The sequence below is a fragment of the Dromaius novaehollandiae genome, chromosome 12, assembly GCF_036370855.1.
Source record: "Dromaius novaehollandiae isolate bDroNov1 chromosome 12, bDroNov1.hap1, whole genome shotgun sequence".
NCBI lineage: Eukaryota > Metazoa > Chordata > Aves > Casuariiformes > Dromaiidae > Dromaius > Dromaius novaehollandiae.
In genome coordinates this window covers 1,250,472-1,264,782 of record NC_088109.1, presented here as the reverse complement: position 1 = coordinate 1,264,782, position 14,311 = coordinate 1,250,472, and the positions used below count along the sequence as shown (strand labels likewise).

General features: G+C 50.6%; 1 protein-coding gene across 5 annotated transcripts in view; it reads right to left on the bottom strand.

Annotated features, from left to right (window-relative positions):
• RNF123 (ring finger protein 123) overlaps positions 1-14,311 on the bottom strand; it is a 62,246-nt gene that overhangs the window by 17,836 nt on the left and 30,099 nt on the right. For all 5 annotated transcript variants that reach the window (XM_026106611.2, XM_026106612.2, XM_026106610.2 and 2 more), the window contains exons 29-33: positions 13,178-13,265; positions 12,837-12,924; positions 12,617-12,701; positions 1,920-2,059; positions 1,539-1,727 (exon numbers count right to left, since the gene is read on the bottom strand). In XM_026106611.2, coding sequence (XP_025962396.1) covers positions 1,539-1,727; positions 1,920-2,059; positions 12,617-12,701; positions 12,837-12,924; positions 13,178-13,265 — 590 coding nt within the window. The remainder of the gene's footprint in view (positions 1-1,538; positions 1,728-1,919; positions 2,060-12,616; positions 12,702-12,836; positions 12,925-13,177; positions 13,266-14,311) is intronic.

Below are 14,311 nucleotides of genomic sequence, written 5' to 3'. Positions count from 1 at the left end.
CCAGAGGCAAGTGGCGCTGTGCCACAGTGGTTTTACCAGAGCCAAAACTCATGAGTAGGAGTCAGTTTGAGATCAAGCTGATCTCAGACTGAATCTAAGCATCTTCCACTTAAGAATCCCACCTACAGATACTAAGCTATTTTGGTGGATGAAGCTCTTGGCAAGAGGAAGCTACAGTCCCTAGGACATGCCACAGTCTGTGAACAGCGAGCTGGCAGCTGCTGCTGGACAAAAGCAGTGTCAGTGGGGAGAAATACAGGCAATAGCATGGCCAGCAGCTGACCACAGTCCAGGCAAGAGCCCTGCCTGACCTGGAGCTGGCAGCAGGACAGACCTGCCAGTCCTGAAGCATGGGACAAGTGCACAGAGAGCAAACTGCTGCTCTACTTGACAGAACATCACCACAGGCAGAGATTTCTGCCGACAAACAGCACTGAAGGAATCAACTATAAAGGCATTTAATTAGCCACCATTAGTTCCTGCCCAAACCCCCAGTGGAATGAGTGGGGCCATTCTGCACTTGACACAACCACTGCAAGCTGTGTGCAGTCTCTTAGATACAGCATCCTTCTTCCCGTCACCCTCGTGCATCAACAGCAAACTCTGTGCAGCTTTGTGGGCACATTCAACACTGGGGCATGGCTTTGTAGTGGCACCAGGAGGGGAGGAGGATGCTGTGGCACCCTGCTCTCTGCTGGCTATTCCCCAACCTCCTCAGACCATGTGCTAGATGGCCCCTTGCTCTCGTGTAGGGATCCCTACAAAAAGCCCCAGGACAACTACTTCCCTCCAGATTGCTGTGCTACACCCTGTCTCGGTCTTGTCTGGCCTCATCTGCTCAGAGCACCAGTGCTCTCTACACAATTCAAACCTTTCAGTAAAGTATATATGATGTGTCTCCACCAGACTGACTCACACAAGAGCAGCATGTCCTCGGGGCTTTCTAGGGTCCATTTTGAAATGAAAACTTCAATTCACTGGATCCAAAAGGTTGGGATGGGGCTGTCCTGATCACCCCGGCAGCACAGCAGAGAAGTCTGGTACTGTACTGCAGGACTGAAGGACCAAGGACCAAGACACCAGCCCAAACACTGGGGCAAGTGCCACGTGAAGCCAGCCAGCTCTATCTTCTGTAGCTCTCTGCAAACAGATAACATGCCTGCTCTCCAGATTTCAGGCCACTGCTTGTCACAGAAGCATTTAGCACTTATTGGGCAGAAGTAATTGGCCAGAGCTAGTCTGTAGGTAGATTTATGGGGCCCACCTTCCTCCTTCTTGGGTGAGGTACAAAACAGCTGTGGCCAGACTACTTGCAAAACAGGAGAGCAGCTAACACAGTGATTTTAGGGAATACCACTTGTTCTGCAGCAGTTGGGTTTGCCCAAACAGCTTTCGGTACTGAAAGCATTTGCAGCAGAAGCCCCCTGTTTACAGACTTAAACAGCTAGCGCACATGGACAGAGGGATCACTCATACCCTTCCAGAGGATACTTCTTCCCACCGCCGTGCCCACGATACTCCTCAAAAAAGGACGATACCTGGGCAAGCCTCCGAAGCAGCAGCTCTGACGATGGGCGATTCCAATCAAGAAAGATCTCGGGTGCCAGCGTGACGGTCATTTCCAGCACCCTAAGCAAGCTCACTGACAGGTCGAAGCACGTGGCACACACCTTCAGCTGGCGGCTGTCCACAAAGTTCCTCTCCAAGCGCTCCGCTGCCTGCTGGATCTACCAAGCAACAGAGTGCAGCTTAACAGGGCGCCTCTCCCTGACGGGATGGCCGTGACCCCCAGTTCAGCTTGGCTCCCACCCGTACCAGGGAACCACGGCACTCCCAACCCTGAGGTATGTGCCATTGCTCCGTGTAGCATGTGGGCACCCACGAGTGCCGGACCGCGCAGCCCCAGGCAGCACGCTCACCTCCTGAATCATGCCGATGAACTCAGAGAAAGCCCAGTTCAGCTGGTTGAGGACGCTGTTGAGGAAGCTGGGAGCCAAGTCACGGTCGCTGCGGAGCAGGTCTGCCATGTGTCTCTGCAGCAAGGTGGAGGGACATGGCTCTGCAACCAGACAGTTACAGCTTCAAAGGCCTGGCCCCAGTGCGGCCAAGGAGTGTGGGGTGAGGGCGGGCCAGGAGCTCGATCCTGGGTTTGCTAAATGTTGGCTTCTGTCTTACTGTAACTGACTGCATTAGAGTAAGGGGAGATGGCAGGGCACCGGGAGGCTATGGCGGAGGACTGTGCTGAGCAGAGATCTTGCCTGTCATGCCTCCGAGCACTTTTTTGCAACGCCAGCCGGAATTAACTAGGCAACAGTCCTTTGTATTGGCTGCTCCCCTCATGCATGGGAGCACTGCCCTGCAGCTCAGCCGTCCTTTGTGCTCAGCCCTGGCGAGGCCCAAGGCCAGCTCAGTGCTAATTGCTTCCGATGGCAGCGCAGCAGCAGCTGCCCAGAACCAACGCATCCAGCCCTGAGCCTCACGTGGCCATGCCAGGCCTGCCTGTGTCCCGGGAGGAAAGCGCCTAGCAAATCCCATTCCCGAGATGCTTCTGCCTGGAGCTGGGGCTAAGCTTTGCTCTCAGCAGGTTTGGACAGGCAGAGCTGCCCACACTCCCTGGCCAGGCTCAGCCCACACAGAGCCAAGTCCCTGCTGCATGTGACATCTTGCCTCTAGGCTTTTTCGATATCAAGAGCGCAGACAGGGCTGAAGCCGGCAGCTGGGGAACGGCACAGCCAGGGCTGTGTGGGATGCTGGCACCTGTGAACCGGCCAGGAAAGGAGGACTGCACGAATGGGACAGATGCATCTTGCTGGCAGAAGGACTATCAGCTAGAAGCTCACAAAAGCATTTAACATGACACGGGAAAGGTACCAGAGTGCAAACTGCAGGCTAAAATTCAGGGCTTGGAGGAAAAAAATTGAACTTATCTATCAAAGAATACAGAGGAAAAAAAAATCAACTACTTTTCTCTCTGCTAGGAGCAAGGAATAAGTGAGAGCAGGGGGAAACTCTGACCGCACTGCTATGAGTACAAAAGGTCTTCAGGCCTGTGGCCTGCATGCGTAAAGGAAATCAGGACCACCTCCGCTACATAGTTAGGTACTGAACAACAAGGCAGGACTACAGGGACGTTGCTAGCTGAGATTACCAAAGCCAGAGAGAGGGATGTTTGGCTACAGGTACAGATCGTCAGTTCATATGGGGAACGGGATGAATTGTTCTGTAGGGATCCCGCTAACAAGTGCAACGAGATTGTGTTGTTATGGAGGAGACATGGTGATGTCTCACGGTGTGTAATCACTCCATGCAGGCCAGCACCCTGGCTTTGGTCCTGGGTGAAAGCACATCCTAGGGAGGAAATCTCTGATGTCCTACTCCCACCCTCAAGTACTTTCCCAGCCCTTGGTTGCATGCGGCTCAGGGACTGCCCAAGCCAGATGTAGCTTTTACGTATTTACTGATCCTCAGTGGATTTCTTGCCCAGCATCTCCTTGAAACTGTGTAAGCTTTTAGCATTGAGCGTGTCCTGGAGTAAAGTTTCACAGCTTAACTGTGCATGGCAGGAAGAACCCTGCCCTTGCTCTGATCTGAGCTTGGCTCCTACTCACTTTATTTGATATTATTTATTCTTTGCAGCCCCCTCCTTCGGCTCAGAGAGAAAAAGAGAGCTGCTATTCTCTATTCACTTCCTCCAAGCTAGTTTAGATTTCACAGACCTTTCTGATAGACCTGAGCCACTCATTTTGAATGGCAACAGCTCCAAACTATGTCATTTCTCATACAGAAACTGTCACATCTTTGTCACCCTCACCATCCCTCCCCCAAGCCCTGCCAGTTCTCCCAGATTTTCTTTGAAGAGGTGGAAACAGAAGTGCACGCAGCATTCAAACCACTAACACACAGCAGATTTGCACAAGGGCAAAATGTGCTTTTTTTTATTTTGCTCTCTCTTTCTTTCTTGATAATTCCTACCATTAAGTTTGTTCCTCTGACTGTGCATCAGGTTGCTATTTTCAAAAAGATTACAATAGGACTGCAGTTCAAGGATAACGCTTCTGTAAGAAGTATAGCTCAAGATCCTCCAGAACTTGCTGGCTTCAGGTTGCAAATGGAAAAGCCCAGGAGTCAATAACGGAGGCGTATTGTTGTCTTCCCTGCCAGCGATGGATGATGATGCAGAGCACCCAGATAGTAAATTGGTGAATGACACTAAAGAAGGAGGGTTGTCTGATGTGCTAGAATAGAGCTTTACTCTAGGAGGGCCATGAGAAACTTGAGGATTGGGGCAAAAAACCCTCATCAAACAGCAAGAAACGCAAAATTCTGCCTCTAGGGAAGAATGACCCCAACTCTGAGTCCTGTCTGGGAACCAATGGTCCACACAGCACCCCGAGAGAGGGTCATGGAGGACATCAGGCTGAACAGGAGACAGCCGTGGGCTCTCGCTACAACTAAAGAGGGGGTGATGGCAGGAGGAGGTGGCCAGCAGATCAAGGGAAGCTACTACCCCTCTGCTTCACCCTAGGGAGGTCACACCAGAAATATTTCAGCTTTTTTCCCCAATACGGTGCAGGAGCAGGCTCCAGGCAGGTGCGAGGTCAGAGGTCTCTGGGCTTGGAGGCTGTCCAGACAAAGCCATGGCCACCCTAACCTGGCACTGGTGACAGTCCTATTCTGAGCACAGGCTGGATCACAGACCACCAGGGTCCCTTCCCACCAGTGTTGCTGTGATCTGCAGTCTTGTCTCTTAGGGTTAGACTCAGCATGCACCCCACTGCTTTTTAATCACACTTGCCCTTTGAGTTCACCATTCTACATTTGCCTACACTGAATTGCATCCACATTTTCTCTCTCAGTCATTCAGGATTGGAAAGTCCTCGGGCAATTTTTTTTCAATTTATAGCTTCTCCTCAACTTGTAAAAAGTGATTTTTATTAAAACTGCTAACATATTAGCTCCATTCCAGCCTTCTAGAACTAAAGCAGTTCCAGGTGACGATCATCGCTTATCGTGGAGGAGCTCTGTGGGTTGTTCTGTTGGTCTGTTGCTAAAGCCTCTTTTATGAACATTTCAAGTTGAGATACATCTCAAAATGAATCACACAGCCAGTCTAACTCCTCTGAAGGCAGCTCTGGCTTTCTGCAGGATCCCATTTTGCTTGTAATAACCTGCTTTAGCCTGTTGTTTAGCCAAAGGCTGTTCCCTCATAGTCCTTTTCCAATAAGTGTCATGAATTTGCTCCAAGCCTCCAATACCAGGTCCTTAAATGTTTTCCCTGCTGCAGCAAAGACTGTGCCAGTTTACGAAAGCTTTAAAAAGTGGTGCCTTTTATCATACTCATCTATGGTTATGCAGTCTTTTTATGTTTTCAAGCTAACACCCATAAACAGTGGGCTTCCTTGACTTTTGTTGCTCCCAGGACGATGCTGAATCTAAATACACTGCAATCACTGTTACTCTTTGAAAGCAACATTAGGAACCAGCCTCGGGCATTGCCCAAGGCCATAGCAAGAGCAGCTTCTTCCCTCGTGTGAGTTTTCAGACCAGGTTTTCCATGAGGCAATCCTTAGTGGCATCCAGAAACTCAGCCTTGGCATTAGACCCTGGCACTATGATTTTCTTCATCTGCAAGAAATCTGTCTTTACTGAGACATTTCCTTTCACCTGCCTCATGCAGCTCTCTGTGGCCCCACTGCATGTCCCAGTCACGGTTACCCCCCTGGGTAATGACACAGCCCTTATGTGTGCCAATTTAGACAGGAATGATTTTAGCAGGAGCCTGTGGATACTTGTTGATGTGATTATTTTCTTAATCTTGCCAGCAATGCATCATTAGCATTTCTAAAACTTGTAACTCCTTAATACAAAAGCCACTCAATCTTGCTTTAGCCTTCATTATGACAGATAAAGATCAGTCATTGAAACAGAAATCAGTGGTTTTCCAACACCAGAAATTATGACCTCAATACATTTAATGTGGGCAACAGAGCACAGCCCCAAGCAGTTATAGATATATCCGATGTTTCCACAAGGTTAATTTCCCCACAGAAATATGAGCAAAACAGAGCTGGAGGGGAAAAAAAACCCCTAGGTGGGGGGAAAACAGTGAATAAGAACACAGAGCTCTTTACAAAGATCATTAGGTAGCCAGAAAGACCCAGCACTACAAAGAACCTGGGCAAAGGGGAGAGTCATAGAGACAGGGCAGTCAGCAGAACACAGCTCATGTCAGGATGCCTCCAGCAGATGCATGCAGTTGGGGAAGTGCACATGAGACATGACTACGGAGGATCCTCTTGCACCCCTCCTGGGAAACCTGCACACTCGATTACCTCTCTGAAATGCCTGTGCACCAACGCACGCAGCATGGGGAACAAACAGGAAGAACTAGAGATCTGTGTGCGGTCGCAGGGCCATGATCTCATTGCAATTACAGAGACACGACGGGATAGCTCACATGACTGGAGTGCTGTCATGGATGGCTATGAGCTTCTTAGGAAAGACAGGCCAGGAAGGTGAGGTGGCGGAGATGCTCTTTATGGGAGGGAGCAACTAGAATGTACTGAGCTCTGCCTGGGGGTGGATGAAGAGCAAGTCAAGAGCTTATGGGTAAGGATTAAAGGGCAGGCTAACATGGGCAACACTGTTTTGGGTGTTTCCTACAGGCCACCTGATCTGGAAGAGGAAGTCGATGAGGCCTTCTACAGACAGCTGGAAGTAGCCTCACATTCACAGGCCCTGGTTCTCTTGGGGGACTTCAAGCACCCTGATATCTGCTGGAAAGACAACACAGCTAGGCACAAACAGTCCAGGAGGTTCCTGCAGAGCACTGATGGTAACTTTTGGACACAGGTGGTGGAAGAAGCAATGAAGAGAGGTGTGCTGCTGGACCTTGTACTAACAAACAAAGAAGGACTGGTTGGAGATGTGAAGGTTGGGGGGAGCCTTGGCTGCAGTGACCATGAGATGGAGGAGTTCAGGATCCTGCGAGGAGGAAGCAGGGCAATAAGTAGGATCGCAACCCTGGACTTCAGGAGAGCAAAGTTTGGCCTCTTCAGGGACCTGCTTGGAGGAATCCCACGGGTTAGGGCCCTAGAAGGACGTGGGGGTCCAAGAGAGCTGGCTACTATTCAAGCATCACTTCCTCCAAGCTCAAGATTGGCGCATCCCTATGAGTAAGAAGTCAAGCAAAGGGGGCAGGAGACCTGCATGGATGGACAAGGAGCTCCTGGCAAAACTCAAACAGAAGAAGGAAATATACAGAACGTGGAAGAAGGGACAGGCCACTTAGGAGGAATATAGGAACGTTGTCAGAGTATGCAGGGATGTGACAAGGAAGACTAAGGCCCATTTGGAATTAAATCTGGCAAGGGATGGCAAGGACAACAAGGCGGGCTTCTTCAAATACATCAGTAGCAAAAGGAAGACTAGGGAACGCATGGGCCCACTGCTCAATGGGGTGGGTGCCCTGGTGATGAAGGATACAGAGAAGGCAGTTACTGAAAGCTTTCTTCGCTTCAGTCTTTATTGCTAAGGCCAGCCCTCAGGAGTCCCAGACCCTGGAGACCAGAGAGAAAGTCTGGAGAAAGGAAGACTTTCCCTTGGTCAAGGAGGATCGGGTTAGAGATCATTTAGGCAAACCTGATATCCACAAATCCACAGGACCCAATGGGATGCACCCTCAACTGCTGAGGGAGCTGGCGGATGTCATTGCTAGGCCACTCTCCATGATCTCTGAAAGGTCATGGAGAACAGGAGAGGTGACTGAGGACTGGAAGAAAGCCAGTGTCACTCCAGTCTTCAAAAAGGGCAAGAAGGAAGACCCAGGAAACTACAGGCCAGTCAGCCTCACCTCCATTCCTGGAAAGGTGATGGAACAGCTCATCCTGGATGCCATCTCTAAGCACGTTGAGGATAAGAAGGTGATCAGGAGTAGTCAGCATGGATTCACCAAGGGGAAATCATGCTTAACCAACCAGATAGCCTTCTATGATGAAATGACTGGCTGGGTAGATGAGGGGAGAGCAGTGGATGTTGTCTGCCTTGACTTCAGTAAGGCTTCTGACACTGTCTCCCATAACATCCTCATAGGCATAGCTAGCAGTGTCCCCTAGGGGTCAATACTGGGTCCAATATTATACAACTTCTTCCTCAGTGACCTGGATGAGGGGACAGAGTGCACCCTCAGCAAGTTTGCTGCCGATACAAAACTGGGAGGTGTGGGAGTGGCAGCACACCAGAGGGCTGTGCTGCCATTCAGAGAGACCTGGACAGGCTGGGGAGTTGGGTGGAGAGGAACCTCATGAAATTCAACAAAGGCAAGTGCAGGGTCCTGCATCTAGGGAGGAATATTGCCATGCACCCGGACAGGCTGGAGGCTGATCTGCTGGAAAGCAGCTCTGCAGAGAAGGACCTGGGAGTCGTGGGGGACAAGTTAACCATGAGACAGCAATGTGCTCTTGTGGCCAAGAATGGTATTCTGGGGTGTGTTAGAAAGAGTGTTGCCAGCAGGTCGAGGGAGGTGATCCTCCCCCTCTGCTCAGCCCTGGTGAGACCACATCTAGAGTACTGTGTCCAGTTCTGGGCTCCCCAGTACAAGAGAGACATGGCACTACTAGAGAGACCCCAGAGGAGGGCTATGAAGATGATTAGGGGACTGGAAAATCTTTCATCTAAGCAAAGGCTGAGAGAGCTGGGACTGTTCAGCCTGGAGAAGAGAAGACTGAGGCGGGATCTTATCAATGTATACAAATATCTAAAGGGACGGTGTCCAGAGGATGGGGCCAGACTCTTTTCAGTGGTGCCCAGTGACAGGACAAGAGGCAACGGGCACAAACTGAAACACAGGAAGCTCCATCTGAATATGAGGAAAAACTTCTTTACTGTGAGGGTGACTGAGCACTGGAACAGGTTGCCCAGAGAGGTTGTGGAGTCTCCTTCTCTGGAGATATTCAAAACCCACCTGGACGCGATCCTGGGCAACATGCTGTAGGTGACCGTGCTTGAGCAGGGGGCTTGGACTAGATGATCTCCAGAGATCCCTTCCAACCTCAACCATTCTGTGAACACTTGGCCTAAAAGGTTCACTGAACTCAGGCTGAAGCAAAGGCATAAGTTAAGATGAAAAAGGCAATGCAAACAGAATCAAACATAGCCAGCAGTCAGTGAAAAGGAGGAGGAAACGGGTAACAGAAGAAGACCTAAGAGAAACATCCACAACTAACCTGGCTACACACAAAGTTTCTTTAACTATATGAAGAAATTCTAATGGGATTATCAAAAACATTAGTAATGGGAGAAAGTCTAACAGATGCCCATTAATAGGTAGCAGTAAAAATTAATAAAGCAGACAAAGCGGAAGCATTCATTAACTATTCTTACTAAACACTTGTAAGGAAACGCGGTCACGTACTTTCACCACAGGAAGATAATTGTGTACTCTACAGTTTGCTAGTGACCAAGGAAGATTTATACCAGGGCTATTTGTGAGACCCTTGGTCAGCAGCCCAAGTGATGTACGTATGGGGGCTCCAGACTTAGCGGAACTTACAGTTGAGCTGTGAGTACAGAGAAGGAAAGCCTAAAATGGACTGGATTCAGAAGCAAAGCAGTTCCACTGAAAATCAGTCTGAGTCTTTGAACAGATCCAGATGTAGATGTGAAACAGCTGCTGCTCACTGTCTGTGGCTACCAGACTGATGAAACAGCAGCAGAAAAGGTAAGCAGGGTATGCAGAGTGATTCAGGTCACCTGGAGAGTTGAGCTCATTCAAGGATGTATTTACAGAAACTGAAGGGAACTCTGTAGGTTGAGGAAGAAGGAAAGCAAGCTGCATCCAGGGAATGAGATACTGAAACGGGTGAACGCAAGGTTTCAGGAAGCCCTAGTGCACAAGGGACTCATGCACACCTCCAAAGCAAATCACTGAAAAACAGGCTAATGCAAGTTTTGGCTCTGTGACCAGCAGACCAGGGAGGTGATCTACTCAGCATGACACTGGCAACTCTGGGGCTGTTAAAAAAATAGGACAGGTAAGGACAAGGACAAAAAATGTTATATTGTATGGAGGGTAATTTAGCAGAGAAAGGCAGAAGTAGTAGCAATGGATGACAACAGAAGTAGTTGGATACATTCACATCAGGAAAAAGTCATGGATTTATTTCTGAAGGTAAGGAACCACTGGAATAAATCATCACAAAGTGATTCTTTTGGTGTTGTCAAATGGAGAATGGATTTCTTCCTGAAAGACCTCTTTAGCTAGACAATTTACTGGACTCGGGATAGGGAAGTGAGTGAGTCCTCTGGCCTACAATGTGCAGCAACTCAGCTAAATGATCTCACAGTCCTACCCGCCTACCCTCTGCTGCTTGACGGAGATGTGGGGAGAAGGCCTAGGGCAGAACAGCCCCATGCTGCAAACAGAAGCCATCCTGCATCTTGGTAAGAGCAATGAAGATTGGGCCAGGCACAAGGCCACTGCTGCTGCACACTGTGTGCATGCCTTTACAGTATCCATTCCTGTCTACAAGCCAAAAAAGGCAGCAGCCGCACAAAAGCAAAACAAGTCCCTCAGCAGCATCTGATGAGAACTCTCCCCTCTTCTGAAAAGAGCCACTACCAGCTTTTGAGAGCCAGACTTGATGTAGAGCCCCGTCCACACGAGAGTTGACTGGTGCCAGCCATGGCTAAGGAACAATCCAGGAAGCAAGCAGTAACTAACACACCCAGCCTTTTTGATCCCTTCTCCCTCTCTGGGCTAACCCAGGCAGCGATCTCTTTGCAGGGATCTTCGTGAGCAGGGAAAACAAGCAAAGCACAGCATAGGAGACCAGCTAGCCTGCACTCTGTGTGACCCACAGATATCGTGAGGCAGAGACAGCCAACCTTTCCCACTTGCGCAGACTCCTCCAAGGCAGCATCTCCAAAGCAGGACAAGGCTGGGGCACTAGAGAAGAGGCATTTGCCCAAGCTCCCTTCAGACTGGCCTGCAGAAGCAGACCCGGACAAGAAGGGATTTCTTTCAGCTCAGCAGTTTGTCCCATTGTCCCTGCCAATGCTCAGATTGCAACAAGGTGAAGAGTGACGGGTGAGAAGTGGGGGGTGGGTGGGGAGAGAGGATTCCTCCTCTTTCCCTGGGCAGCATCTCAAGGACACCTCTGAGTCCCATGTCCCTCTTTAACTAAATCAGCATTAATTATTGATTCTGTTGCACTTTAAAATAGCCAGCCCAAGGAGCAAGCTTCCAGTAGCCAGCCCAGCCCATTCTGAGCTCAGACTGCATGGAGCCATCCGGAGATGGATGGAGAGAAACCTTGAAAGCTGAGAAACTTCATTCCTGTCCCAGAGCTCTCTGTGGCTACCCCATGGGACTGGCGGCAGGAGCGTGAAGAGACAGTCATGAGGCCCTTGCCACGTGTATACCAGAGCTTCCAAATTGTCCTACGAAGATGAGTGGAACCAACAGCTGGCACAGCCTGCAGGAAGGCTCTGACCCAAGAGGTAACACTGATAAAACAGTAGCAAGAGCAGGTTTGTGACACAGCCTTGGAAGTGCCATACAGGCAACAGTCTCCCTGTCTCTCTGGCATCTCCCAGGGAGGTAACTAAGAAAGGAGATCATTGTGTGACACACCCCCCCCACCCCCCAAAACAAGGGTCTCTCAAGACACAACAAGGGAAGGAGGGAGCTCTCTAAAGCTACATCACCAGACAAGAGAGGGTCACACAACAAACTTACTCTGGAAACTAGCAAGAGAGAGATCTCCTGGGCACCCAGGGGAAGGAGAGAAAAAGAGAAGAGTGCCATTAAAACAGAGAGAAGGCAGCTTTCCCTGCAGGATGGGGCTTAGGAAACATCTCCATAGGTCCCCTGCCCATGTCAGGCTGCAGCATCCTCTGCCCCCAGTCCCCACGCAGCTCTCCAGGAACAGTGCCCACTAAGTAAGGTCTAACACAAAACCATTTTCAAAGTGTAGGGGCCACTGGGAATGTCTCCAACCAGGCCAAGACCCTGCAAAAGGGAACTGGAGACCTGTTCTTCAGTTGAAGAAAAGGGCTTTCCTCTCCCTATGCCTTTCTTGGCTGCACTAGAGCCGAGGAACCCCTCATTTTGGCAACGGTACTGACAGCAGAACTGCCATGCCAAAGGCAGGACAGGCTCTGCCAGGCTCCAAGACAAATGCATGATTTAAACACTCCCTGCTTGCACACCTGGCCAGTGCCTTGCCTCTCTGGGCACCCACTCCCCCTCACAAGGTATCTGCTGCTAGGCACACTTGCGAACTCTCCCCATAGCAGCTAGTCATGGTAGAAATCAGAAAGCTTTCATCCAGGTTGAGATTTTAGGGTAAAGCCCTGGGCACTTCACCTCTCCCTTGAAGGGCAGAACCCCTCCCAGCATCAGATCTAATCCACTGCCCGGCTTGCAAGAGAATCACCAGTCCAAACAGTGGGACTGAGGAAGTCCAGGAAAGCAAGGATCAGGCCTGGAAATTTGGTTAGGTTCCCACCTACTTTAGCAGCCATCTCACAAGCTGATCTGACGCCTAGAGATGCCTATGAGAGAAAAGACCGGTCCTCCAACACCACCCTTCAAAACCCTAGGTGTGCCACTCACTCTGCAGGCTAGGGAGGCTGGCATCCTCAGGCTTGGTCTTCAGCAGGTGTGGGAGCCGTGTGTATCTGTACCCGAAGCCACAGCCCTGAAAAAAGAGATGGGGAAGGACCTCAGAAGCTGGGAAATGGTAGGGTTTTGCTGCTACTGGAAAGCGAAACATCCCATGTCCTGCCCTGCAGATAGGGTGGCAGTGAGAGGGGCAGGGATGTAGGATCCTTACCCGCCACAGCCTCACGAGGATCCAGTTGGTTTGCGCCCATGGCCGCTGCTCGTAGGGAGCCAGGAGGTTCTTCATCATGGAGATCCGCCTACCAGACAGAAGATGCAGGTCAGCTGCAAAGGGGCCAGGGGATTAAACAGGATGCACAGAAGGACCCGTGGAGCCGCAACACAGCAAAACAACCGGCACAGGGATGAAAGGAGGCTCCCCAAGCCAGCTCCAGTACCCTGCTACAGCTCCCCTGCCCCTCTGTGGTGCTTGGCAGCCTGCCTGCTCCCCCACCCAGCACTGCCCACCACCCTAGCCCTGCCACCGCACTCGAGAGACAGGGCAGCACTTACTGCTCCTCTGGGATCCTCTCAACAGCACGCAGTGAGTGGGGGTAGCAGACATAGCTGGCCAATGCCTGCATCAGGGAGTCCCGGATGTCTGTGGAGAAATGAGAAGGGGCTAGGCTAGGCAACCAAGCACATGCAGCATGCCAAGGAGCACCCGAACACCAGAGGCTGGGAGGGACTGGCCTCAGGGAGAGAGACCACCCTCATTTACAATGGACCCTCTCTGGACTTGTTTTGGGGAAGAACCAAGTCTGCAGATAACACCAAATTGTTGGGACCAGTTGATGCACTTGAGGGCAAGGCTGCTAGAGGGACCTAGACAGGCTGGAGAAATGGGCCTTCAGGAACCTTATGAAACACAGCAAGAACAAAGGCTGGGTCCTGCGCCTGGGAAGGAAGAAATCCCTGCAGGATACAGGCTGGGACCAACTGGCTGGGGAGCAGCTCTGCTGAGAATGACCTGGGGCTTGAGGTATACAGCAAGCTGAGCATGAGCCACCAGTGCCCTGGCAGCAAAGAAGGCCAATGGCATCCTGGGCTGCATTAACAAGAACACAGCCAGTAGATCTAGGGAAATAATTATTCCCCTCCACTCAGCACTCATTAGACCCTATCTATACACTGTGTCCCCTTTTGAGGAAAGACATAAACTAGAGTGAGTTCAGCAGAGGGCTGCTAAGATGGTCAGGGGCTGGAGCACTTGCTCTGCAAGGAGAAGCTAAAGGAGCTGGACTTGTTCAGCCTGGAGAAGAGACATCTTTGGGGGAACCTAACAGCAGCCTTCCAGCACCTACAAAGTGGTTATCAAGAAGATGTGGTCAGACTCTTCACAGTGGTACACGACAGGAGGACAAAACACAATGGGCATAAATTGAAACAAGAGAGGTTCAGACTGGATATAAGGAAAACCTTTTCCTCCATGAGGGCAGTCCAGCACTGAAACAGGTTGTCCAGAGAGGTTGTACAGTCTCCACCTTTGTAGGTTTTCAAGACCAGCCCTAAGCAGCCTAGTCTGTCCTTGTAGCTGACCTGTTTTGAGCAGAGGTTGATCTAGAGACCTCCTAAGGTCCCTTCCAGCCTGTATTATTCTTTGATTCCTGCCTGACCTACGCTTTCAATGAAGGCATCACCTGCACC